This window comes from Arvicanthis niloticus, chromosome X (assembly GCF_011762505.2).
Source record: "Arvicanthis niloticus isolate mArvNil1 chromosome X, mArvNil1.pat.X, whole genome shotgun sequence".
NCBI lineage: Eukaryota > Metazoa > Chordata > Mammalia > Rodentia > Muridae > Arvicanthis > Arvicanthis niloticus.
Genome location: NC_047679.1, coordinates 393,866 through 419,891, shown reverse-complemented (window position 1 = coordinate 419,891; position 26,026 = coordinate 393,866). Strand labels below are relative to the sequence as shown.

Sequence of the window (26,026 nt, the reverse complement as noted above, 5' to 3'; positions counted from 1 at the left end):
CTGGATTTTCTGGATGTTTTGTGTTAGGAGCTTTTTACATTTCATATTTTCTTTGACCATTGTGTCAATGTTTTCCATGGTATCTTCTGAGCATGAAATTCTCTCTTCTATGTCTTGTATTCTGTTGGTGATGCTTGTGTCTATGACTCCTGATCGTTTTCCTAGGTTTTCTATCTTCAGGGTAGTCTCCCTTTGAGATTTCTTTATTGGTTCTACTTCAATTTTTAGATCCTGGACGGTTTTGTGTAATTCCTTCACCTGTTTGGTTGTGTTTTCTTGCATTTCTTTAAGGGCTTCTACCTGTTTACCTGCATTCTCATCAAATTCTTTAAGAGTGTTGTTTATGTCCTTTTTAAAGTTCTCTATCATCATCATGAGAAGTGATTTTAATTCTGAGTCCTGCTTTTCTGGTGTGATGTGGTGTTCAGGCCTTGCTATGGTGGGGGAACTGGGTTCTGGTGATGCCAAGTAACTTTGGTTTCTGTTGTTTATGTTCTTAGGCTTGCCTTCTGCCATTTGGTTAGCTATAGTGCTACTCACACTCACTGGTTCTGACTGGAGTCTGCCTTTCCAGTTATCTTGGTTGTGTCAGAACTCCTCGTGGTCTGGATGACTCTATGATCCTGAGCTCCAGCTGCTCTGGGTACAGTGGCTCCTCTAGGATATTTCAGGATATGGTGTTTCCAAGGTAGGAGACCACCTAGGTTTTTGCTGCTCTGAATGTAGTTGCGTCTCTAGGATGCTTCAGGATATGGTGTCCCCTGCTCTGCAGCTCTGTGGGTCGTGTCCTCTCTAGGATGCCTGCAGCTCTGAGGTCCTTGACCTCTCTTGGGTACCTCTGCAGCTCTGCAGTCCGTGACCTGTGACCTCCCTAGGGTGCTTCCGGACTCAGTTTCCAGAGGGGAGTAGATCGGCTGGAAGACTGCTCCAGCCACCAGTATCTGGGTCAGGGGCGGAAGGGGAGTGGCTCTCCGCAGGGTCAGGGTCTGGATGCCAGGTGCACTCTGGGGTCTCCCTACTGCCAGTTCTGCTTCTAAGGCCTAGGGCAGTGTGCTCTGTTGTCCATGCCCTTCCTAGGGTGCCTCTGGACTCAGTTTCCAGAGGGGAGCAGATCAGCTGGGAGACTGCTCCAGCCACCAGTATCCGGGCCAGGGGCGGAAGGGTCCAAATTGATTTTTAGAGTGGTTGTACCAGCTTACAATCCCACCAGCAATGGAGGAGTGTTCTTTCTCCACATCCTTGCCAGCATCTGCTCTCACCTGAGTTTTTCATCTTAGTCATTTTGATTTGTGTAAGTTGGAATTTAAGGGTTGTTTTGATTTGCATTTTCTGATCACTAAGGACTTTGAACATTTCTTTAAATGCTTCTCACCTATTCAAGATTCCTCTTTTGTGAATTCTCTGTTTAGTTCTATACCAGATTTGTTGATTGGGTTGTTCAGCTTTTTGGAGGTTAGCTTCTTGATTTCTATAGATATTCTAGAAAGTATCCCTCTACCAGATGTGGGCTTAGTAAAGATTTTTTTTTTTTTGCCAATCTGTAGATTGGCAATTTGTCCTATTGACTATGTCCTTTGTTGTACAGAACCTTTTAAGTTTCATGAGGTCCTATTTATCAATTCTTGATCTTAGAGCCTGAGCCACTGGAGTTCTCTTTAGGAGATTCCCGCCTTCTCCCTTGCCAATGAGTTAGAGGCTCTTTTCCACTTTCTCTTCTATTAGATTCAGTGTATCTGGTTTTATGTTGAGGCCTTTGATCCACTTGGACTTAAGCTTTATGCAAGGTGACAAATATGGGTCTATTTTCATTTTTCTACATAGCAACTGCCAGTTAGACCAGCACCATTTATTGAAGATTCTTTCTTTTTTCCATTGTACATTTTTGGCTTTTTTTTGCCAAAGATCAAGTTTAAGTGTGTGGTTTTATTTCTGGGTCTTCAATTCTATTCCATTGATCAACCTGTCTGTCTCTGTACCAATACCATGCAGTTTTTATCACTATTGCTTTGTAGTAGAGCTTGAATTCAGGGACGGTGATTCCAGCAGAAGTTCTTTTATTGTTAAGAATTGTTTTGCTGTCCTGGGTTTTTTGTTATTCCAGTTGAAAATTTAAGAATTGCTCTTTCCATGTATTTGAAGAATTGTGTTGGAATTTTGATGGGGATTGCATTGAATCTGTAGATTGCTTTTGTAGGATGGCCAATTTTACTGTTAATTCTACCAATCTATGAGCATGGGAGATCTCTCCATTTTCTGGTGTCTTCTTCAGTTTCTTTCTTCAGAGACGTGAAGTTCTTGTCATACAGATCTTTCACCTGTTTGGTTAGAGTTACCCTAAGATATTTTATTTATTTGTGACTATTATGAAGGGAGTTGTTTTCCTAATTTCTTTCTCTGCCTGTTTATCATTTGTATAAAGGAAGGCTATTGATTTATTTGAGTTAATTTTATATCCAACCAGTTTGCTGAAGTTGTTTATCAGCTGGGGAAGTTCTCTGGTAGAGTATTTGGGGTTGCTTATGTGTACTATCATATCATCTCCAAATAGTGATACTTTGACTTCTTTGCCAATTTGTATCCCCTCGATCTCCTTTTGTTGTCTTATTGCTCTAGTTAGAACCTTGAGTACTATATTGAATAGATACAGAGAGAGTGGGCATCCTTGTCATGTACCTGATTTTAGTGGGATTGCTTCAAGTATTTCTCTGTTTAATTTGATATTGGTTATTTGTTTGATGTATATTGCTTTTTTATGGGTCTTAAATTCCTGATCTCCAAGACTTTTAACATGAAGGAGTGTTGCATTTTGTCAAAGGCTTTTCAGCATCTAAGGAGATGATCATGTGATTTTTTTTCTTTGAGTTTGTTTATATAGTGGATTTTCATATAGTGAACCAACCTTGCATCCCTGGGATGAAGCCTACTTGATTGTCATGAATGATGGTTTTGATGTGTTCTTGGATTCTGCTTGTGAGAATATTATTGAGTATTTTTGCATCAATATTTATAAGCAAAATTGGTCTGAAGTTCTCTTTTTGTTAGGTCATTGTGTAGTTTAGTTTATCAGAGTAATTGTGGCTTCATAGAATGAATTAGGTAGTGGTCCTTCTGTTTCTATTTTATGGAATAGTTCAAGGAATGTTGGTATTAGCTCTTCTTTGAAGGTCTGGTAGAATTCTGCCCTAAGCCATCTGGTCCTAGGCTTTTTTGGTTATAAGGTTTTTAAAGACTTGTATTTCCTTAGGGGATATTGGCCTGTTTACATAGTTTACCTGCTCTTGATTTAACTTTGATAAATAGTATCTGTCTAGAAAATTATTCATTTCATCTAGATTTTCCAGTTTAGTTGAGTATAGGCTTTTGTAGTAGGAGCTGATGATTTTTTTTAATTTCCCCAGTTTCTTTTGTTATGTGTCCCTTTTCATTTCTGGTTTTGTTGATTTGGATACTGTCTCTGGGCCCTTTAGTTAGTTTGGCTAGGGGTTTATCTATCTTGTTGATTTTCTCAAAAAAAAAAAAAAAAAAGACAGCATTTGGTTTTGTTGTTTCTTTGTATCAGTTTTCTTTGTTTCTATTTGGTTGATTTCAGCCCTGGATTTGACTATTTCCTGCCATCTACTCCTTTGGGTGTGTTTGCTTCTTTTTGTTCTAGAGCTCTCAGGTGTGCTGTTAAGTTGCTAGTGTAGGATCTCTCCAGCTTCTTTAGCAGGGCACTTAGTGCTATGCATTTTCCTCTTAGTGCTGCTTTTATTGTGTTCCAGAAGTTTGGGTATGCTATGTTCTTGATTTTTTTTTTATTGTTGAATTAATCTTGTGATTCTGAGATAGATACAACTTGATTTTAGTGTATTGTTAATATAAAGAGTTAGGTTCTACTTATCAATACTTTGTTTAAAATATGTACTTTTTAGTTATTGGTATTGTTTCATAGATTTTGTTTTGGACAATGTCTTTCTCATCTTTTTATATTAAGATTTTGCTGGCAACATGAAATTTTAAGGTCTTTCTCTATTTTTGGAAATAGTCTATGAAATAATATTTATACTTTTATTAGTTATGTAATTCACTAGAAAACCCATCTATGCTTCAAATTTTCTTCTTTTTCCTCCTCTTTCTTTTTTTTGGAAAGTATCTTTTATGTAGCCTAGACTTGCCTGGAACTATATATAGATTTATATATATATATTTCAGGCTAATCTTGAATTCTCAATTCTCTTGAGCTTCAGTGTTCCAGGTATTGGGATGTGAAGTTTTCTTGATGGGAAATTTTTTATATATTCATTCATTTTATGTCCTGATCAAAACCTCCCTCCTCCCTCTCCTGCCTGTCATACCTTCACATGCCCCATTCTCCATTACACCCTCCCCTTTCCCTCAGAGAAGGGGAAGTCCCCCATGGGAACCCACCTGCTCAGGCACATCAAGTCTCAGCAAGATTAAGTGCATTCCCCCCTGCCCCTGTACTGAGGCCAGACAAGACAGCCTAGCTAGGGAAGGCAATCCAAAGGAAGGTAACAGAGACAGCCCACTTTCCAGTTATTAGGGGGCCCACAGGAAGACCAAGCTATACGTCTGCTACAAATATGTAGGGAGCCTAGGTCCAGCCCATATATGTTGTTTGGTGGTTCAGTCTCTTTGAACCCCCATGGGCCCAGGTTTGTAGGCCTTCTTGTGGTGTCCTTGACCCCTCTGGATTTCTTAATCCTTCCCCTCACTCTTCCATAAGATTCAATGACTAAAGGCACTTGGATACTGTGCTGGTTACTTTTATGTCAACTTGACACAAGCTATAGTCATCTGCAAGGAGGGAATATCAATTGAGAAAATGCCTTCATAAGGTCTGTCTATAGGCAAGCCTGTAAGACAGTTTCTTAATTAGTGATTGATGCCCCCAGCATTGTCAGCAATGAGGTGGTGGTTCTGGTATCTATAAGAAAGGAGGCTGTGCAAGCCATGGGGAGAAAACCAGTAGAGCATTCTTCAGTGGCCTCTGTGTCAGCTCCTGTCTCCAGAAGATACAAGACAGATAACCTAAATTTGATTGCTGGAACCCACATTGAAAAAGAGAACTAACTACTATAAATTGTATTCTTATCTCCACATGAACACTGTAGAGTGCACACACACACAGTGGATAAATAAATATTGAAAATGTAAATTTGCTGCTGTTGATGGGTCAGTATTCTTTAATCTATAATAGAAGTTAGCCATATTTGTGAAAAATCTCTTTACATTCCAAATTTTGTTAAATTCTTTTTTCTTTTTTCCACTTGTAATTATGTTTTCTTAGTTATACTATAGTTCTTGTTTTTTCTTAATACTGTTCAGAGTCAGGTGTGGTGGTAGATGTCTTTAATCTTAATCAATCGGGAGGCAGAGGCAGTTGGATCTTTGTGAGTTTGAAGCCAGCCTCATCTACAGAGTGAGTTCCAGGACAGCCAGGGCTCCACACAGAACCCCTGTCTCGAAAAATCAATCGATCAATCGATCAATCAATCAAATGTTCAGATAGCCTCTCATTCCAGTTTCTAATAGGGATCTGAATACAAGTCTGTATTTACATATGCTTGGATTTTTGTGTTGTTAGTAAGAATTGCAAATTCCATTCTATATTTATTTTATTTATGTTTATTCTATTTCATTTTAAATGCAACTCTCCCATCTTATTCTGTAAGGTATTATCTTTGGCATTAGCTTTATGAAACAAATTTTCAGTTGGTCCATATTATATAACCCATAACCAGTTACACTTTTTTCTTTCATCTATTTCATGACCACTATTTCCAGTTTAAAATGTTACTTGTTCAGGTTTCCGTTATTTTTTTCTTCAAATATTTCATCTGTCTTCAGTGTTCACTATACACAAATTGTTTCTATGCACATGGGCTTTTCATTGTGTTGTATTTGTCTATTCAGGGTATAGATATTTTCATTTTGTATTCAGATGAGCAGCTCTTCCACGGACTGCTCTCACCTACTGTGAATGTTTTACTCTTTCTCTTTTCTCTTCTTGTCATCCTTCAAGGGATGAAAGCCCTTTATCATTTTGAAAGTCTCTGAAAATAAGAATTTATATTTCATTCTCATAAAAAGAAGAAGAGCACTGCCTACTTTTTCAGAGTATCTGGGTTCAATGGCCAGCACCCATATGTTATCTTCTAATGTTTATAACTCTAGTTCTAGTGCCACCTTTGCCACTGCAGGCACCAGGCATGCATGTAGCACACAGACATGCAAGCAGGCAAAACATCCTCGTAACATGACATGATATAACAAAATAAGAATAGGGTATAAAGTTTTTGGTAAAATGTGTATGTGGAAAAGAGAAAGTTGGATTTGATGTCTCAGAGCATTCTCAGTGTCTATAATTCCTTACTGAATACCTCAATGTCATAATGTTTCATTTTAAATTATTACTAAATAATAAATATTATTTACATGTTTCATGTATTCTGTAGTAATGAAAACATATGATACCTTTTCTGGAAGAGAATAGTACTTGAATTTTGTTAAAGCCAATTTGTACTAATAAAGATATTATAAGATACAGTGATTGGCTACATATAGTGGTATACTGGTATACATGTGGCACACATAATACTAGCACTTAGAAGGTAGAGGTAGAAGGATTAGGAGTTCAAAGCCAACCTCAGCCACATATTATGAGTTTGAGGCCAAGATAGACTGCATGAGACAATGTTTTGAGAAACAAACAAATACAAATATGTTGCGGCCCAAGCTACTCCATGTTTGGGGGCCAAAATGTCTCAGACCGCTCTGTCAATGTTGGAACCTGCACTGCCAAAAGCCTTGGGGGCTAAATTGTTAGAGCCTGCACTGCCCCAAGCTGCTCCAGTCCGTGGGTAGGGGTTCAGCAAGAGAAAGAGTGATGCCAGATGCGAAGAATGGAGACCAGACAGAGTGTGATTCAATCCTTTTTAGTCTTCATTCTCTCTTCTTCTCCAAGTCTCAAGTCTCGAGTTCCTAGTCCCCAGTGCTTCCAAGTTCCAAGTTTCTACTCTCAGGTTCAAGTGCCTAATACCTAATAATTATTCTTCCGAGTTCTCTAGTCCAAGTGTCTTCTTCCTCAATGCCTAGTTCCTACTCCAAGTTGTACTCTACTATGTTGTCTGGTACTCTCTAACCTAATTCCTAGTTCCAAGTTGTACTGAACTCTTCTGTCTGCCTCTTGCCTTTTATATGTCTCACTTCTAAGCCACGCCTCTAAGTTACGCCTTTAAGTCATGCCCTTAGGCCTTGTCTCTAAATCTTATCTCTAAGTCAAGCCCTTAAGTCTGGGCTCTAAATCACAGCTTTAAGTCTCACACACCCAAGGGGAGATCCTGGGTATCTAAAGCAAGATGTTATCAGAGTGTGCTCAGCTGTTATAGGCTGTTGTAATCAAATCTCTTACCAGGGTATATGGCTCAAGATGGCTGTAAGGATGATATCCGCCTTCTGTCAGCTCCCCACACAAATATATGCCAGGTATGGTGGCACATGCCTGTATTCCTACCACCTTGGAGACAGAGGCAGGAAGATCAGGTTTGAAGCCAAACTAATCTACATAGTGAATTCTAGGCCAGCTAGGGAGACACTGTCTCAAGAATAAAATGAATCCCCAAGCAAAAAATAAAACAAAACAAACAAACAACAAGATACATTTATTTAAATATGCAATGATTTTATTTCACTCTTATAGAAAACTTTGATATTCATATTTGTTTAGGAATCTTTAGTTTTTTTGTTTTTGTTTTTTATCATATATTATTCAACCTCTTAGATTTTTTCTGACACCTGCACATTTGAACCTTTGTTGCTGCCAAGTCCAGATTTAGTAAGCATAAAGGCAAAGGTGGACTTGGAAAAATGTCTAAGGTTCTGATACACTAGTTTGAAAGTGTACCTATAATTTTCTTTCCTATTCAGTTGATGAAAACACTGTTACATGGGAATGGCAGTCTTCAAAGGAGGCTCAGAAAGATTATTTGACTGGACATCCTTGTTAGTCTCTACCACAGATGGCCTATCTTTTTGATAAATATGTGTATATATGTAATAGCTTATCTCGTTTATCTCGTGTGTTTGTGTGCGTGTGTTTTGTGTAGTGAAAGAAAAAATTTCATCTGGGATATAGAAATGGAATGTATATATCCATTTATTGTTCCTGTAAATTAGAACTACAGTACTTACTCATATAGATATAATGGATAATTTATTTTATGATATTAATTTGGTATTGTTACTAATAAGATGAGAGGCACACACTTAAATCCCAGCAGTTTCCATTCACATTTGAAGCCAGCTTTATCTACATAATGAGTTTCAGGCCAGCAATTAATAAAAAAAAGTTAAGCAAGATAAAAGAATGAGACAAGTGAGGATTTAGACTTGGAAGTTAGAGTAGCATAAGTATCAATAGAGCTTGTCACATAGTAAGTGCTCTGTATATATTTTCAGTCACTATTTTCATCAGAGTTACTGATTTTTATGAGTTTGACATAGACATTTTAATCTTTCACAATCTATTCTTTATGTCAACTTTTGTATTTTTCTCTTAGGTGAGAAGTTTAGGATTAATAATAACTCAGAAAAAAGAATTTCTGAAAAAGCTACAGTTTACAGTGAAACAGTAGATGAAGATTCAAGAGATGATTCATTGTATTCCATCTTAGAAGAAATGTGGCAAGATGCTGAATGGATGAAAAGATACCAGGGAAACCAGTTCTACCCTTTGAATCATGCTGCTTTCAGTAAGAAAATATTGAATACTAAGAGGGATTCTGAATGTACAGATATTGGAAAGCATGTACACCTCAAACCAAATGTTCTTTCACAGAAAAGACTCCATAAAAAAGACTCATTTGGAAAGCATTTTAAGCATAATTTAGACTTACATATTCATAATAAAAACAAAGCAACAAAGAATTCTGACAAAATAATGAGCCGCAGGCAAGGTTTTACCCACAGTACTTCTTATACTAACCTTGAAAATCCACATATGGGAACAGAATTCTGTGAAAGTAATCAGTATGGAAAAGTCATCAGAATCAAGCATACATGTAGACAAAGTATGATATTTCCTGTTGGGGAAGAGCCAAAAACATGTGATGCATTTGGGAGAATCTTCACCCAAAAATCACATATCTTCACTGCTTCCAGAAGTCACAATGTAGAAAAACATCGTGAACTTAATAAATGCATAAATGTTTTTACACAGAAGCCACTACTTAGTATATATCTGCGAGTTCACAGAGATGAAAAACTATACATATGTACTCAATGTGGGAAGGCATTCATCCAGAATTCTGAATTAAAGATGCACGAGAAAACTCACACTAGAGAAAAACTGTACAAGTGCAGTGAATGTGGAAAATCATTTTTCCAGCTGCCATCTCTACTTAGGCATCAAACAACCCATACTGGAGAAAAATTCTATTCATGCAGTGAATGTGGGAAAGATTTCTCCTTGAGTTCAGCCCTCAATATACACCAGAAAATCCATACTGGGGAGAGACATCACAAATGTAATGACTGTGGGAAAGCCTTTACCCAAAAGTCAACACTCCGAATGCATCAGAGAATTCACACAGGAGAGAGATCTTATATATGTACTAAATGTGGACAGGCTTTCATCCAGAAGGCACACTTGATTGCACATCAAAGAATTCATACTGGAGAAAAGCCTTATGAATGCAGTGACTGTAGAAAATCCTTCCCTTCTAAGTCCCAACTTCAGATGCATAAGCGAATTCACACTGGAGAAAAACCCTACATATGCACTGAGTGTGGGAAGGCTTTCACCAACAGGTCAAACCTCAATACTCACCAAAAGTCTCATACTGGAGAAAAATCTTACATATGTGCTGAATGTGGGAAGGCCTTTGCTGACAGGTCAAATTTCAATAAACACCAGACCATTCATACTGAAGAAAAGCCCCATGTTTGTGCCAGTTGTGGGAGGGCCTTCATCCAGAAGTCACAGTTAATTACACACCAGAAAATCCACACTATGGAAAAACCTTATAAATGTCCCGACTGTGAGAAATCCTTCTTCAAGAAACCACATCTCAAAGTACACCAGCGAATCCACACAGGAGAGAAACCATACATATGTGCAGAGTGTGGGAAGGCCTTCACTGACAGGTCTAATTTCAATAAACACCAGACAGTTCACACTGGGGATAAGCCCTATAAATGTAGTGAATGTGGAAAGGGCTTTACTCAGAAGTCAGTTCTAAGTATGCATAGAAGTATTCATACCTGAAAGTATCCCTGCTTCATCTAAACAAGACAACTTTATGATAGAAGTCAAATCTAAGTGAATAAGATTCATCTAAGACATATTTGTGTAAATACCCTGTACAAAATATCCAGGTATCTCACATGAGATAAGAAAAAAATGTTTTGAAAAGACTCTTTAAGAATATATCGGAAAGGGGGATTTTTTATATTTGCATGGCCTCACAAAGCAGAATTCATATTGGGAAGAATGTAAGTTTGATACATTAAGAAATGTCTTTTTGTATTCCTATATTACAAAGCAAATTGTTACCAAATTCTTTTTTTAGAAAGAAATTATGTAAGTTTCAGTAATGTAAGTAATTAAAAGTAACATCAAGATGAATGATAAAGCAACAAAATAATGTATTTGATGTGTAAAATTCTCAGTTGTATATAGTTTTTGTGGTGAAATATACTGTGTAACAGGAAGAATATAAGTTCCTTTTCAAAGTTAGAAAGATTGTATCTATCAGTTTTTTTGCCACTGAATATTTCTTTCAAGTGTACTCACAAGTCTAAAGTCATTTTGATTTTCTGTATATACACATCTGCAGACAATGTTTTATATGGTAACATAAGATGATCTTGTTATTCATTCTGCTGGACATGAGATAATATTCTTCTTTCATTTGGTAGAAGTTCAGTAGCCACAGATGTGTGTGTATATAATATTTTCTGTTAGGTTTCTATTTTTATTGAACAGAAGAGCAAATGTCTTTGATTTTAATGTGTTCAATTAATTTTATTTGTAAGTATTAATTCTGAATTTTTATGGGCTACAGTGTGGTTTTTTGTGTATTTGCATATGTATATTGATCAGCTCAAATTACTTAACATTATCACCTCAAATACTTATCAGTTTTGCATGATGAAATGATTTGAAATAATTTCCTGTGGCTATTTTGAACTGCATGATGTCATATTGCTAGCCACAATTGCCCTTTATGTAATTGAACACCAGAACTTATTCCTTTAGTCTATCAGTTATGTTGTTCTCATTAATCAGTCTCTCCCTATTATCTTTTCTATCCTCTCTTTCCCAGTTAGGCACTTTTTAAGAAGTAGCTTCTCTCTGCTCCTTGACTTTTGACATTGACTATGACTGGCTTTGGCCAGAGGACCTTATGAAAGTGATTTTATTTATTTTTTTTATTTTTTATTTGTTGTTTTTTTGAGACAGGGTTTCTCTGTGTAGTCCTGGCTGTCCTGGAACTCACTCTGTAGACCAGGCTGGCCTCGAACTCAGAAATCCGCCTGCCTCTGCCTCCCAAGTGCTGGGATTAAAGGTGTGCGCCACACCGCCCGGCATGAAAGTGATTTTAAAAGGGGCTTGAGATATGTGAAAACCTACCTCAAGGTTTACTCTTTCTAACTGCTCTTTGGAATCCTGAGACTTCTGTGTGGAAAGTCTCAGATCATCCTACTGGGAGATTAAGAAAACCACATAGAGCAGAGCAAGCCAGCTCAGCTGAGATCTGGTCGGCCAAATAGCTTGCCAAGTCTTAGACATTGGAATGAGACCTTATTAGATTTCTAGTCCTATCCAAGATAGTCCTGCTCAGAACAGCCATATCAGTTATTCCAGCTAAACTGGCATTGTGAGATAAATAACCACCACTTTAAACAGCTGCATATTGGATTGGTTTGTTGCATAGCAAATGCTAAATAATACATAAAAGGATATTATATCCCACTATAATGTGGCATTGGCTTTGGTGCTAGGCATCAGGTGGAGACCAGAATGAGGAAACTTAGTAAAATGTAGCCCACATTATTTAGTAAGGGAAAAACGGGAAAACACCCAACATGTTCTGTAGGAAGATAAAGAACATATCAATTGAAATTTTGGATCTGACTTTGGAGATTTCTGAGAGACTAATACAAGTACCAACTTGCTGCTTTTAGCTGCATATAATAAAGTTCAGAAAAGAGAGATGAATTCAAGAAAAAACTGTTCCAACGGGCAAGCAGAATCAAAAGGAATACTAAAAAGACTTGAATATTTGAGAAATAACTGTTTTACATAAGTAATCACACAGTCAGTATCCTCAAGGTATTAAGTGTCCTTGCGTAAAGGTCAGTCATGGATTGTCTGTACAAGTCTTTATTACAATGTGTAGAATTGGTGCTAAATTAGTGAGCACATCTGTGTAATATCCCATGGTGCGTTGTAATATCCCATGGTACTTTGAGAAACTGCTCTAAATAGAGGCTTATCATAAAGATTCACTGATGTGGCATTTGGGACATGAGCTAGCTTAAACCAGATCCATAGAAAAGTAAAGAGACTTTTACCTTTGAAATTACCTCACGATTGCTTTTCAAAGTGACTGAAATAATTCAAAATTAAAAGTAATCTGGGCTGCCTTACCTAAACTAACATCTATGTGAGTGCCTTTGGCACTCATGGTACCAGCACTCGTGTTCATATATAACTATGCAGACCCTCATACACATAATTAAAATATTAAATAATTAATAAATATATAGTTGTCTAACTACAGATTATGTTCTCTAAACTCTCTTTAGTGGAGCCTGAAAGATGACAGAACTCTGAATTTCACTGTAGCTGAGTTTGGTGCTTGGCCAGAAAGTGTATTTGTGTGTGGGAAACATAAGACTTTGAAAGAGTAAAAATCTCTGTATAATAGAAAGAATGAAATTCAGCTTGGAATAAGAGAAAAAAGGCCTTGCAGTTAACTGGACACAGACAAAATTTCAATACATAAAAGACAAGAAACCTTACTTCTCCTGGTCTTGCCGCAGTGATAGAATGCCATAAATCCTGATTACATCCCTTCCCTTTTCTGTGACTACTGCTTTATCAGTGATGTCACCAAATGTCTTTCACCTATTTAGGAATTTCCCATTACTGAGCTTACTTGACATTCTATATGTAGGGTTGCATCTGTGTAGTTGCCCTACAGCCCTGGAGGCTTAGCTCCTGCCTTACATTCCACTTATGAGTTTGAGCTCTGTGTCCTTGTTGACAGCCACTGTGTTCTGTTTCTTCGAATGGGACGTGCTACCCAGGCTTAGCACACAGCTGGTGCTGCTTCCACTCTCCTCTAGCATGATCACTGCCACACTAGCCTGCAGCTCTCTACAACCTCAACTCATTGACAATTCAGGGGCCCCCCTCATATAAATACTGCGTTGTTTTCTCACACAAGTGAAGAGCAAGTGGGGTCAGAAGACTGAGGTGACAGGAAACATGCTCCATATGAAGAGTGAGGCCTGAAGGAGTTTTGTCCACAGTTGGGCATGGGGGCCATTTTGCCTAATAGAGACATGCGTACACTGTACATGATGAGTGGGGCATATAGTGTGCAGTGGTGGGAGTTTTTCCATGGGGGTTTGTTTGTGGTGAGTGAGTATTTATGTAGTGGGTGGAGTGTGCAAGGGCAATGGGCAGAGCATGTATGCTGGGAGCCAAGACCCCTTTCTGCCTGAGAGCAAATGTCAGTTAAGTAAACAGCCTGAGTTAAGGAATACTTTATTGCCCTTCTGCCTGAGAGCAAGTGTCAGTTAGGTAAATAGCCTGAGTTAAGGAATGCTGTATTGTGCTCCTGCCAGGGAGAAAATATTAATGAGATAAGCAACTCGAGCTGAGAAATGTTTTAATTGCCTTCTTGCTTGTGAGAAAATATTTAGATAAGTAATTTGGGCTAGGAATTCTTGTGGGCTTAGAGAACTCTGCGATTATGATATGACCCTGGACCCTGACTGTCAGATGACCCTCCTGCCTGCTTGCCTTTATAATGGCAGCCTGAACAATAAAATGTAAGCACTAGATCAGACATTCAGACTGGTGCTTCTTCCTTGTGTCTCTTGTCTCTTCATTCTTTCGCCCCCTTCCTTAGGGTCTTGTCGAATCCCCAAGGGCCGGGGCATCCTGGTGCCCGACGTGTGGCCCTTTGGGTCAGGGTCTGATTGAACATTGCTTCTACAGGGACGTCCTGCAAGCATAGGATCGATGCTTCTCTAGAGAGAAGGGAGAAGATCTGCATTGTGATCGCCACAGAGTAGCCTGCCTGTGAGATTGATCCAGTGAAGGTAAGAAAAAGCAATGCAATTATGGGACAAGCATTGAACAAACATGATTTGTTCTTACAGCGTCTCAGAGAGCCTCACAGCAGGAGGAGTAAGGGTTAAGAAAAAGGATCTTAAAAGATTCTTTGAATTCATTGGTGATATTTGTCCATGGTTTCCCCATGAGGGTTCTATTGATAAACGGGAACATTTGCAGTTAGTAAAAGAAGTGTGAGCTCTTGATTTAGAATTTACTTCCCTCTCCCCAATGCCTGCTATCTCTAAGAATAAATCTAAACCAAAACCTCAAAAACCTGTACTGGCCTCCCCTGTTACCAGAAGCAAACCTGCTGTCTCTTCCAATAGCAGAAATAAAAACACTGCCTCACCCCATAAACGGGGAAATGACTCTCCTTCTGAGGAAGATAATGAGTATGACTCTCCTGCTGGGGAAGACAATAAGGATACAACTCCTTCAGACAGTGAGGCCTCTGATAATGAAAACAAAGCCTCAGGGGAGTCAGAAAGTGAGGAAGATGAAATAAAAAGTCAACAGTATCACAGGCTAGGGTTCGATCAGCTGAAGGACTTTAAAATGGCAGTAACAAATTATGGACTGGCAGCCTCATTAACACATTTAAAAGGCATTGGACAAACCTCTAATCCCCAACAAAGCTCTAAGATCCTCACATGGGTAGATGAAGAAGGCAATTCTGGTACAGTACAGCCTTATGTTGTGCTGATTTACCTGTTAATCTATGGGGCAGAGACATACTTGGCCAGTTGAAACTTATCATGTGTAGCCCTAATGAGATAGTTATTCATCAAATGTTAAAACAGGGATTTCTACCCAGACAAGGGCTCGGAAAACATTCACAAGGAATAAAAGATCCTATCAAAGTGACTGAAAAATTTAACTGCCTGGGACTTGGTGCTGAAAATTTACCCTAATGGCTGTTGACATCCCTGTACCCCATGCAAACAAGATTACATGGAAATCAGATGAAGTTGTGTGGGTTAGTCAAGTTGTGTGGGTTAGTCGATGGCCATTAACCTCAGAAAAACTGGCTGCAGCAACAGTGTTAGTACAGGAACAGCTTGCTGCTGGCCATGTAGAACCTACTACCTCCCCTTGGAACACGCCTATCTTTGTTATTAAGAAAAAATCAGGCAAGTGGAGACTGTTACAAGATTTGAGAGAGATTAATAAAACTATGCTCACTATGGGAGCCTCACAACCTGGATTGCCCACCCCTGTGGCCATTCCTGCTGGATTCTTTAAGATAATAATAGACCTCAAAGATTGCTTCTTCACCATTCCCTTACACCCTGAAGATAAACAACCGTTTGCCTTTAGCCTGCCAGTAACCAATTTCAAAGGGCCCACGCCATGTCTCCAGTGGTGGGTCCTACCGCAGGGCATGGTTAAGTGGGAAGACCCATTTTTAAATTTGTTTTTTAATTGCTTTACATCCCAATGTCAGCCCCCCTCCTCCCAGTATCCCCTCACACAGATCCCCCTGAACCCCTTCTCATCTGAGAAGGGGCAGCACCCTCCCCCATGAGTTTACCCCCTGGCTCATCGAGTCACCAGAAAAATAGTTGGCGCATCTTCTCCCACTGAGACCAGACAAGCCGGCCCAGTTAGGGGAACTGGATCCATAGTCAGGCAACACATTCAGAGACAGCCCACTCCAGCTGTTAGGGTACCTGCATGAATCCCAGTGTTAACTTCTGCTATATATGTGCAGGGGAGCCTAGGTCCAGTCAATGCCTGCTCTTTGGTTGATGGCTCAGTCTCTGGGAGTCCCCAAGATCTAGGTTAGTTGACTCTGTTGGTGGAAGACCCATTTCTAATCCAGAACATTGAGGTGAAATCCATCTTTAATATGGACCACATCTTCTGCTGGCAGCCTACATAAAGGAAATGGAAGAAGGAAGCTCTCTTGCCAACTTGCTTTTCCTCTCCTTAGGAAGTCCATTCTTTCACTGCTTCTGTTTCAGAGCCTGCTGCCTTGGGACTTTGATATATTCTGGAAACCAGCTGAGATGAGATATCTAGCATCATGGACTGAACTACTACTGGATTCTTGGACATTCCATTTATAGTTAGCCACTGTTTGACTAGCTGGACCAAAGCCTATAAATCACTTTTTAAACTTACTCTTTTATTTTATTGAATATTTTCTATATTTACATTTCAAATGTTATCTCTCCCGCCCTCCCAAGACCCCCTATCCCATCCCCCTTCCCTGCTTCTATGAGTGTGTTCACTTATTCATGGGCTGTAGCCAGTGAGTGGTCAGGGACTTGAAAAGAGTAAGATTGTAAAATTGGTGAGAGAGACATTTGAAGAAGTATGTGGTTAAGTCTGTCCACTGTGGGCAAAGGATGTGAAGATACGTGTGACCCATTTAAATGCTTATCAAAAGGTGACTTCAGATGGGGAGGAGCTCAATAATCAAGTAGATAGAATGGCCCATTTTGTGGACAGTCAGCCTCTTTCCCCAGCCATGCCTATCATTGCCCAAAGGGCCCTCTATCTCTTTTGTGGAAAATTCCATTATGGCATTTTACTTCTCTTGTTTCTCTACCTTTATCAGATCCGAGGCCTGTGTCCTCATCTCCCACAGCCCTGACCAATGGTTTGCCTATTGTTCTTAATAATAAAGACAGCCAATGATTCCTATTGGACAATTAGGTATAGAAGCTGTACCAGGGAGGGAATGTTTCCCGCCATTAAGTGCTCACTGCTCCTCTGCTAGGCTGGTCACTGACTCACAAGTCTTCCACAAGAGCTACTCAGCTTGTGGTCAGAAACTTTGGTCTTCCTTTGCTCACCTCATGAAGCTGAGCACAAGAAGACTAGTGACACCACTCCAAGTTTCCACCATCTCCCCAAATAACACAAAAAGTTGGGGGCTGTGGATTCAACACATGAACTGTGGGTATAGTTTATATCCAAAATAGAATACCACTGAAAAATAATTCTAAAGACAGTCTAGAGGGCCAGGTAAGGTGACACATGCCTTTAATCCCAGCACTTAGGAGACAGGCAGGAGTATCTTTGTGAGTTCAAGGCTAGCCCAGTATTTTAGTTAGGATTTCATTGCTGCAAAGAGACATCATAACCATGGCAACACTTAAAACGTTTAATTGGGGCTGGCTTACAGTTTCAGAGGCTTGGTCCATTATCATCATGGTGGGAAGCATGGCTGTGTGCAGGCAGACCTGGTGCTGGAGGAGCTGAGAGTTCTACATCTTGATCCGAAGGTAGGAAGAAGGAGACTGTATGTGACACTGAGCATAGATTGAACATAGAAGACCTCAAACCCCCCACCCCAGTGACATACTTTCTCTAACAAGGCCACTCCTCCTGATAGTGCCACTCCCTATGGCCAAGCAGTCAAACACATGAATATATGGGGGCCATTCCTATTCAAACCAGCACACCCAGTCTACATAGAGAGTTCCAAGATAGCCAGGGCTACATAGTGAGACCCTGTTTCCAAAAATAAAAGGCTGAATCTATGTACCATTTATATCCATTAAAAGACAGAATAAGATAGTGTTAAAAAATGAGCCTGAGAATTGAGAATGGGTAAATAACTAAGACAACAAGAGAGGATGTATAATTATGAAAATACAGTCTAAACATTCCAATTAAATGACGATTTTGAATTGAGGATGTTGCCCTTTTGGCTACACAGTTTGAGGCAAGCCTAGACTAGAGACTTTGTTAATAAATAGTTGAACATAAGCATTCGACTCATTTCCCCCCAAGACATAAAAGGGTAATTGAAAAAAATTGTGGTGGATTGAACCCAGAGCCTTGCAAGAACTAATTAAGAATTCAACCACTGAAACACATCCCTGGCTTATATTTTCTTTTATGCCAGGGATGGTGGCAGCACTCAGGAGGCAGAGGCAGAATGATCTCAAGTTCAAGGCCAACCCAGTCTACATAGTATCCAGGTCTCCATATTGAGTCCCTGTATCAACGAAAAAAATCTTTTGAATGCATAAATTTACGGTGTGGACAAAATGATGGGGGGAAAGCAGAAGTCAGAGAAGTAACAGCACAAAAGATTTCTAGGATGCAGCTAAAAGAATGAGCAGTCAGTCAGGTAAGAACATGAAATGTGGCCTTTTGGCTCAGTGGAACCTCTGAGATCCCAGGACATGAAGTTGTCAGATCCCTAAAAGATCAGGGATGAAGTGTGTATTGGAAGTAGATGAGGAACCATACCCCACATCCCTCCTCAAGTGCATTGTGGGAAAAGGAGCAAGCTCAAATGCAAGCAAAGTAAGCCTTGGGGAATGTGTTGGCCACTTGTCACTTTATCAAAATTCTTGAGAAACTGAAAGGATGAAAGATTTATTTTGACTCTCAGTTTCAAGGGTTTCAGGGGTTACTTGGCTTTACTGTTTCTGGGCTGTGGTGAAACACTTAAGCATATCATGGTAGGCAATGTGGGAAAGAACAGAGGCACTTACTTCATGGCTGCTGGAAAACAGAGGAAAAGTTCCAGGACAAGATATACTCTTGAACTAGATTCAGTAATTCATATTTCATAACATTAACTTCATGATGATCCTATCCACCCTGCCTCTTTCTATGGTGCAGTTATGTGCATGTATTACACATTGTAGGCCAGATATCTCATACCCAAAATGGATATTTCAGCTTTGGGATTTTTTTACTTTTCAACTTTTGGAATACTTGCCTAGGCTTTTCAAGTTGGAACATTTTTAATCTGAAAATCACAAATGCTCCAAAATCTGATACTTTTTCTTTGCTTGCACATGGGGGCTGGTGTGTGTATGTTTCTGATGATACTTTTCTTAACTTTCAAGCAAGTACCTCCTGCTTGTGTCCTCATCTAACCTTATACCCTGTGATAAGAGAGCCCATGTGTTCTCTTGTATTTCTTGGACTATGGCCCTATCAGACCAAGGCTTCTTTATGCTTGTAGTTAGCCTTTATTAATTCTTGATACCCCATTTCCAATTACAACTCCGTGTGATTCTTAAGGAGTTTGTTACCATTGGGAAAAGACCATAGACTCAATCCAATTATAATTAAAAGATTTATTGATTAGCTGGTAGCAAGACAAACAATCTCTGAGCAAAATTTGATATTTTTATGAAGGAGAGGTACAGGGAAGGGTTTTTAAAGCATAAAACCACAAGAAGACCTTCAGTATCTATGCAAACAAGCATAAACTAGTCTGCTCTGACAAGTTTAAGTAATTAAGGCTACTCAAAATCGTTTTGGGGGTATCTATGTAAGCAAATCACAGAAGTGAAAAAAACAGCTGGCAATATCATAATAAGTAGATGGTCATAACTATTTCTGGGTGGGGATCAGTGAGTCAGGATTGTTTTCTGGGGACTCGTCTTTCTGGAATTTTTAGTCGAGGGCAAGCAGTCATTAGATACTACAATGGAGACTTTGTGCAAGTGGAGTTTCTCTGGCTGGTCCTTACAGTAGGTTAGGCCTTTAATGTATGAATTTGTGGAGGATAAAAACATTTAGTATGTGTACTAAGGTCAGTTGGCAGAATCCAGTCTAGCTTGGAGGTAAATATGCCCTCTGTGGGTGAGCTTCAATGACATTTGGTTTGGAGGGCAGTTGTACATTTCTCACTCTTCTGACAGATGTGTATACGTGTTCCAGTTCCCTGTTATTGGGGGTGAGCTTTGAGGTTTCAAGACCTCATGCCAGGCACAGCATATTCTCTCTCTCTCTCTCTCTCTCTCTCTCTCTCTCTCTCTCTCTCTCTCTCTCTCTGCCTGAAGATCAGGTTGTAGTTCTCAGCTACTGCTCCAGTACCATGCATGCTCCCTACCATGATGAAAATGGACTAAACTGTAAGCAAATCCAAGTTTAATGCTTTGTTTTGTAAGAGTTGCCTTGTTCATGGTGTCTCTTTACAGCAAGCAGTGACCAAGACATTCATCATAGCTTGTTCAGCCTGCTTTATTATAGAACCTAGGACCACCCACCCAGACATGGTACCACCCATAATGTGTTAGGCCATCCCACATCAATCACTACTTAAGAAAATGCCTTATGGCTGGATCTTCTGGAAGCATATTCTCAATTGAGGTTCTCTTCTCTTCTTTCAGGTGACTCTAGCTTACTTATGTCAAGTTGATAAAACTAGCCAGCACATGTGGAGAGCCTCCAATACACAGAGCATTTCAGTTCCTCCATGGGATTAAATATCCATCTTTTTAGCAACACTCAAGCCTGGATTGTTTCCTGGAGCAGCCAGTGCTCAATTCAATGGAATACAATGTAAAACTCACCTTTGGTAATGACAAGTATGAGAAAATGAGGTCCAAATCTGGTTACATTAGCCCTGGTATTGTTGCTGTTGATAATTTATTATTATTATTGACTGGATCTCAGTATGTAGCTTTGACTGGCTTGGAACTCAGAAATCTGCTTATTTCTGACTTCAAAATGCTAAGATTATAGGTAACACTGTACACTATCATACTTGGCCTATCTCTGGCATTTTAGATATGCCTTGGTCTAGATGTAGATAAGATGTAGTGTTGTTTATTGATCAATACTGACTAGGTCCATGAGGATGTGGATGGAAAGGTTACTTAGTTGGTGTGGCTTCTTTCTATATGACTAAATGCATTTTGTATTAGAGGTTAGAAGATCCTATAAATAGAAAAAGTGGTTACTTGTAAAGGTGCACAGAGTTTGCAGGGCTCTTATCACCCCTGCAGGGCATCGCTATTATCCCACAGGGTTGGCTAGTGTTGGCTTTGTATTGCAGTTTTTTAATATCATAATAGATTTTTTTTGGGGGGGGAACAATAGCTCACTATGTAGCTCTAGTTGGCCTGAACTCATTTTGTAGACTAGGCTGGCTTTTAACTTAGATATATGCCTGCCTCTGCCTCAAAAGTGCTTGGATTAAAGTGTGTACCATCATACTTGGATTTAATATTTTACATTTTAAATTATATTTCTTGAAGTATTATTTGCATGACTGGGGGTGGAGCCCAGGGCCGTGTGAGTCATAAGTAAGTTCTCTCATCAATGAGTTACGCCTAAGGCCTGCCAGGGTATTTCTTTTAAAATTTTTATTAGTTAAATAAAATGTAAACATATTTTGATCATATTTTCCCAGCCCTCAAGTTCATCTACGCCCTCTCCTCCTCCCTAATAACCCAAATGTTACCTTATATTCTTTCTCTAAAAACAAACAAATAAATAGGGAAACAAACAAAACAACCGGAAAGGGGCTTGAGAGATGGTTCAGCATAGTTAAGAGCACTGGCTGGTTTTCCAGCAACCACATGGTGGCGCACAACCACCTGTAATGGGATCTGATGCCCTTTTCTGGTGTGCCTGAAGAGAGCTACACTGTACTCATAGATGTATTTAATAAATAATTATTTATTTATTACAATATATTATATATTTATATATTTGTCAATAAACATATAATGTACAATATATTGTATATAAATAAATCATCATACAATATATTTATAAATATATAAATAATAGATCATATAAATACAAATATAAAAATATACATATATATAAATATATAAAAAACTAAATAAGTAATAAATAAATAAATAAATAAATAAATAAATAAAATCCCAGAAAACTAAGATAAAAAAATGCTCAAAATCTAGAAAAGAAAACATATCAACCCAAACAATCAAACAAAACAAAACATAACAAAAATACCAACTTTAACCAAAGAAAAGTACACACACACAAACACATACAGAAAAAGAGAGAGGAAGGGAGGGAGGGAGGGAGGGAGAGAGAAAGAGAGAGAGAGAGAGAGAGAGAGAGAGAGAGAGAGAGAGAGAGAGAGAGGAGAGTCCATTATTTCTTGGTCAACTATACACTATATACACTATACCTGAACATGAGTTCTGCCCTGGAGTGGCTGATATATACCCAGCATTATTTGATTGGAGAAAACTGATCTTCCCTCTCCCAGGAGGTATAAATTACAGTTCCATTGATAATCTTTACTTTAGTGGCTAGGTATTCAGTCATTCACTCATTTTCAAACTTTAACAATATAAGATAAAACAAACAATCACATTGAAGTCAGAAAAGACAGACCAGCAGAAGGAAAAGAGACCAAGATGGGGCATAAGAGTCGGAGACCCACTCATTCACATACTCAGGAATCCCATAATACACTAAACTGGTAGTCATAAGTACAGTGGGCCTGGTGCAGACCCATGCAGGCCCTGTGCTTGTGGCTTCAGTCTCTTGTGATTTTATATGATTTTTACTCATGTTGATTTTAGAGGTCCTGTTTTCTTGGTGTCTTCTATCTTCTTTGACTTTTCTTTAACGGGGTTACCTGAGCTCTGAGGGGAGAGATGTGATGAAGACATCCCACTTAGGGCTAAGTGTTCCAAGGTCTCTCACTCTCTGTGTAATGTCTGGCTGTGGGTCCTTGTATTTGTTCCCATCTGTTACAGGACAATACTTTTCTGATAGTGGTTGTACAAGGCATGGATGTATGAGATCTATGAGTATAGCAGATTATCATTAGAAGTCATTTCATCACTATATACATTGTTTTCTTTTAGACCAGTATTATTTGGCTTTGTCCTAGTTTCCTGGGCTATTTAGTTTCAGGATCTTAGTCATCGAAGCAGTATCAGGTATAAGGTCATGGAGTAGACCTTAAGTCAGATCAGTTGTTGGTTGGTTACTCTCACAACCTTTGTGCCACCATTGCCCTAGCATATCTTTTTTTTTTCAAGACAGCAAGCCCTGGCTGTCCTGGAACTCAGACAGATCAACCTGCCTCTCCCTCCCGAGTACTGGGATTAAAGGCTTGCACCACCACCACCTGCCCACTCCTAGCTTATCTTGCAGGTAGTACACCATTATAGATAAAGGTTTTATGGCTGGCTTTAATGTTTCTTTTTGATAGTGTGCAGAGTACCTTTTTGTAACAAAGACACTGGAAACAGAGGTAAAGGGTTTATGTGACACCATCTTGGCTTCTCTATGTTCAGTGAGTTGTATAGATATTGTCTTCAGCAATGGGGGCCTTGTGGTAAGATTGTGGAGAGCATCTTATGGTCTTGGCAAAATCCTGGGTTGTTTGGGGATTCCCATTTCTTTGGACTCAATTAGATGTAACCCAAACTTCGTGACAGGAAATGACCAACTGGGCTCTGTCATCCCCATTATTTGGTGATTTCGTTTAGACCATCTTTATATGTGTATGTTTTAGGCGGTTTCTACTGTATGAGATTTCCATACTACCCCTCAAATGGCGCTTCATTGTTTTGTAGCTGTCTCTACCCATATTCCTTTCTGCTAACCCCTCCCCTTCCCATTCTTACATGATACTTCCTTTCCACATCCCCTCATCCATCTACAAATATCCATTGTATTTCCATTTCCTAATGAGGTCTATCTGTTCCCTCTAAGTATAAAGTAATACCTATCCTCTGTAGTTCTATGGATTATAGCTTTGTTGTTATTGAATTAACAGCTAATACCAACATAGAATCAAATACAAACAATATTTGTCTTTCAGCATCTGAGTTAACTTACTCAGATAATTTCTTTCTAATTCCATTCATTTGCTTGCAAAGTTCATGATGTCATTTTTTATAATGACTGAGTAATACTCCAGTGTATAAATGTATTATTTTCTTTATCCATTCTTCTGTTGAAGGACATCTAGGATGTTTCTAGGTTCTACCTATTGTGAACACAGCAGCAATGAACATGTTTGAACAAGTGTCTTTATGGTAGTATGAAGCATCCTTTGGGTCTATACTCAAGAGTGGTATAGCTGGATCTTGAGGTGGATTGGTTCTCAACTTTCTGGGGAACTGCTATATTGGATATAGTGGCTGTTTAAGTTTGCACTCTCACTAGCAATGAATAAGTAGTCTCCTTACTCCACATTCTTGAAGGCATGAGCATCCACTTCTTTTGTTCATCTTAGGCATTCTGACAGGTGTAAGATGGAATCTCAAAGTTTTGATTTGTATTTCACTGATGGCTAAGGATGTTTAACATTTTGTTTCTCAGCTATTTGAATTTTCTTTATTGTGAATTATCTGTTTAGATCTTTTATCTATTGATTAAAAATCAATGATTTTTAATTGGGTTATTAATTGGTCAACATGTCTGTTTTTGTGCCAATACCTTTTATTTAGGAGTGTTTTCGCTATTCTGGGCTTTTTGTGTTTACAAATGAAGTGGAAAAGTGTGTCCTTTCAAGGTCTGTGAAGAATTGTGTTGCACATTTGATGGAGATTGCATTGAATATGTAGGTTCCTTTTGGCAGAATGGTCCCCCCCCCCTTTTTTTTTTACTATGTTAATCCTACTGATCCATGAGCATGGGAAATTTCTCAATCTTATGATCTCTTCAGATTCTTTAAAGACTTGAAGTTTTAATCATACAAGTTGTTCATTTGCATGGTAAGAGATACTCCAAGGTAGTTTATATTATTTGAGGCTATTGTGAATGGTATTATTTCTATGATTTCTTTCTCAGACCATTTATCATTTGCATATAGGAGGGCTGCTGATTTTTGTCGGTTTGTTTTGAATCCAGCTACTTTGCTTAAAATGTTTAGCAGGTGTAGGAGTTCTCCAGTGGAATTTTAGGGACACTTACGTATACTATCATATCATCTGAAAATAAAGATACCTTGACTTCTTCCTTTCCAGTTTGTAGGCCTTTTATTTCCCTCAGTTGTGTTACTGATCTAGCTAAAACTTAAAGTACTACATTGAATAGGTAGGGAGAGAGTAGAAAACCTTGTCTTCTTCCTGATTTTAGTGGTATTGCTTTGAGTTTCTCTCCATTTAATTTGATATTGCATATGACTTTGCTATGTGTTGTATGATATTTGATCACACTCTGAACCCTGAGGTTGTGTTATTTACTGAAAAAAATCTGTTTTGAGTTGTGTGGCTCAGCCTTAGCAAGGTTGGAATCCAGATGGGCCCTTAGTACACACCTTTAATCCCAAACATTGAAGGTAAAGTTTAGTTTGTAGAAGGAAGCACCCATGTTTGAAAGTGATGTCTAATTGAGTAGCAGACAATGTGATGAATCAGAGAAAGGTTTGACAGAATAGGATATGCCCAACTCTCAGAAGAGAGGAAAGGAAAGCTACTTAAAGGGCAGTGCTGAGAAAAAGAGGAGGGCAGTTTAATCAGGAGCATTTTAGTGAGAGAACAAGTAAGACATATGTGAAGACAGAATGAGCCAGGGGATGAGAAAGAGCCAGAAGATTAGAACAGATTGCCAAATGCAATCTGAAAAGTCAGAGGCCAAGAGAGAAGCCAGATTGAATCAGTTAGAGGAGAGGAGTTTTAAGCCATGACAGCTGAGTTGATCAGTCATTCAGAGCTCAGAAAGAATAGGAAGGGGTGAGCTTGTTCAGCAGCAAGTCTTAGAAGCTAAAAACATTCTAGGCCTAGATTAGATTATATAGAAGCAATACGTTTCCAGGACTAGGCAGGTTAACAGAAAGAGACAGCCTTGGAGATGACATTTACTTCAGGCAAAAAACAAAAAAACAAAAAAACAAAAAAACAAAAAAACAAAAAACAAAAAAACAAAAACGATACTTTTATAGCCATGAATTGCCTTTATTATGTTCAGATATGCCTCTTGTATCCCTAATCTCTTTTTATCATGCAGGGGTGTTGCATTTTG

General features: G+C 38.8%; 1 protein-coding gene across 5 annotated transcripts in view; it reads left to right on the top strand.

Moving 5' to 3' along the window:
- LOC117694591 (uncharacterized) overlaps positions 1–14,105 on the top strand; it is a 102,499-nt gene extending 88,394 nt beyond the window's left edge. For 4 of the 5 annotated variants that reach the window (XM_076919056.1, XM_076919058.1, XM_076919055.1 and 1 more), the window contains one exon: positions 8,562–14,105. In XM_076919056.1, the coding sequence (XP_076775171.1) occupies positions 8,562–10,267 (1,706 nt within the window). In that variant the 3' untranslated portion in view covers positions 10,268–14,105. Of the gene's footprint in view, positions 1–7,417; positions 7,489–8,561 lie in introns of all 5 variants that reach the window. The other variant, XM_076919059.1, reaches the window with a different exon arrangement.
- The last annotated feature ends 11,921 nt before the right edge of the window (positions 14,106–26,026 follow it).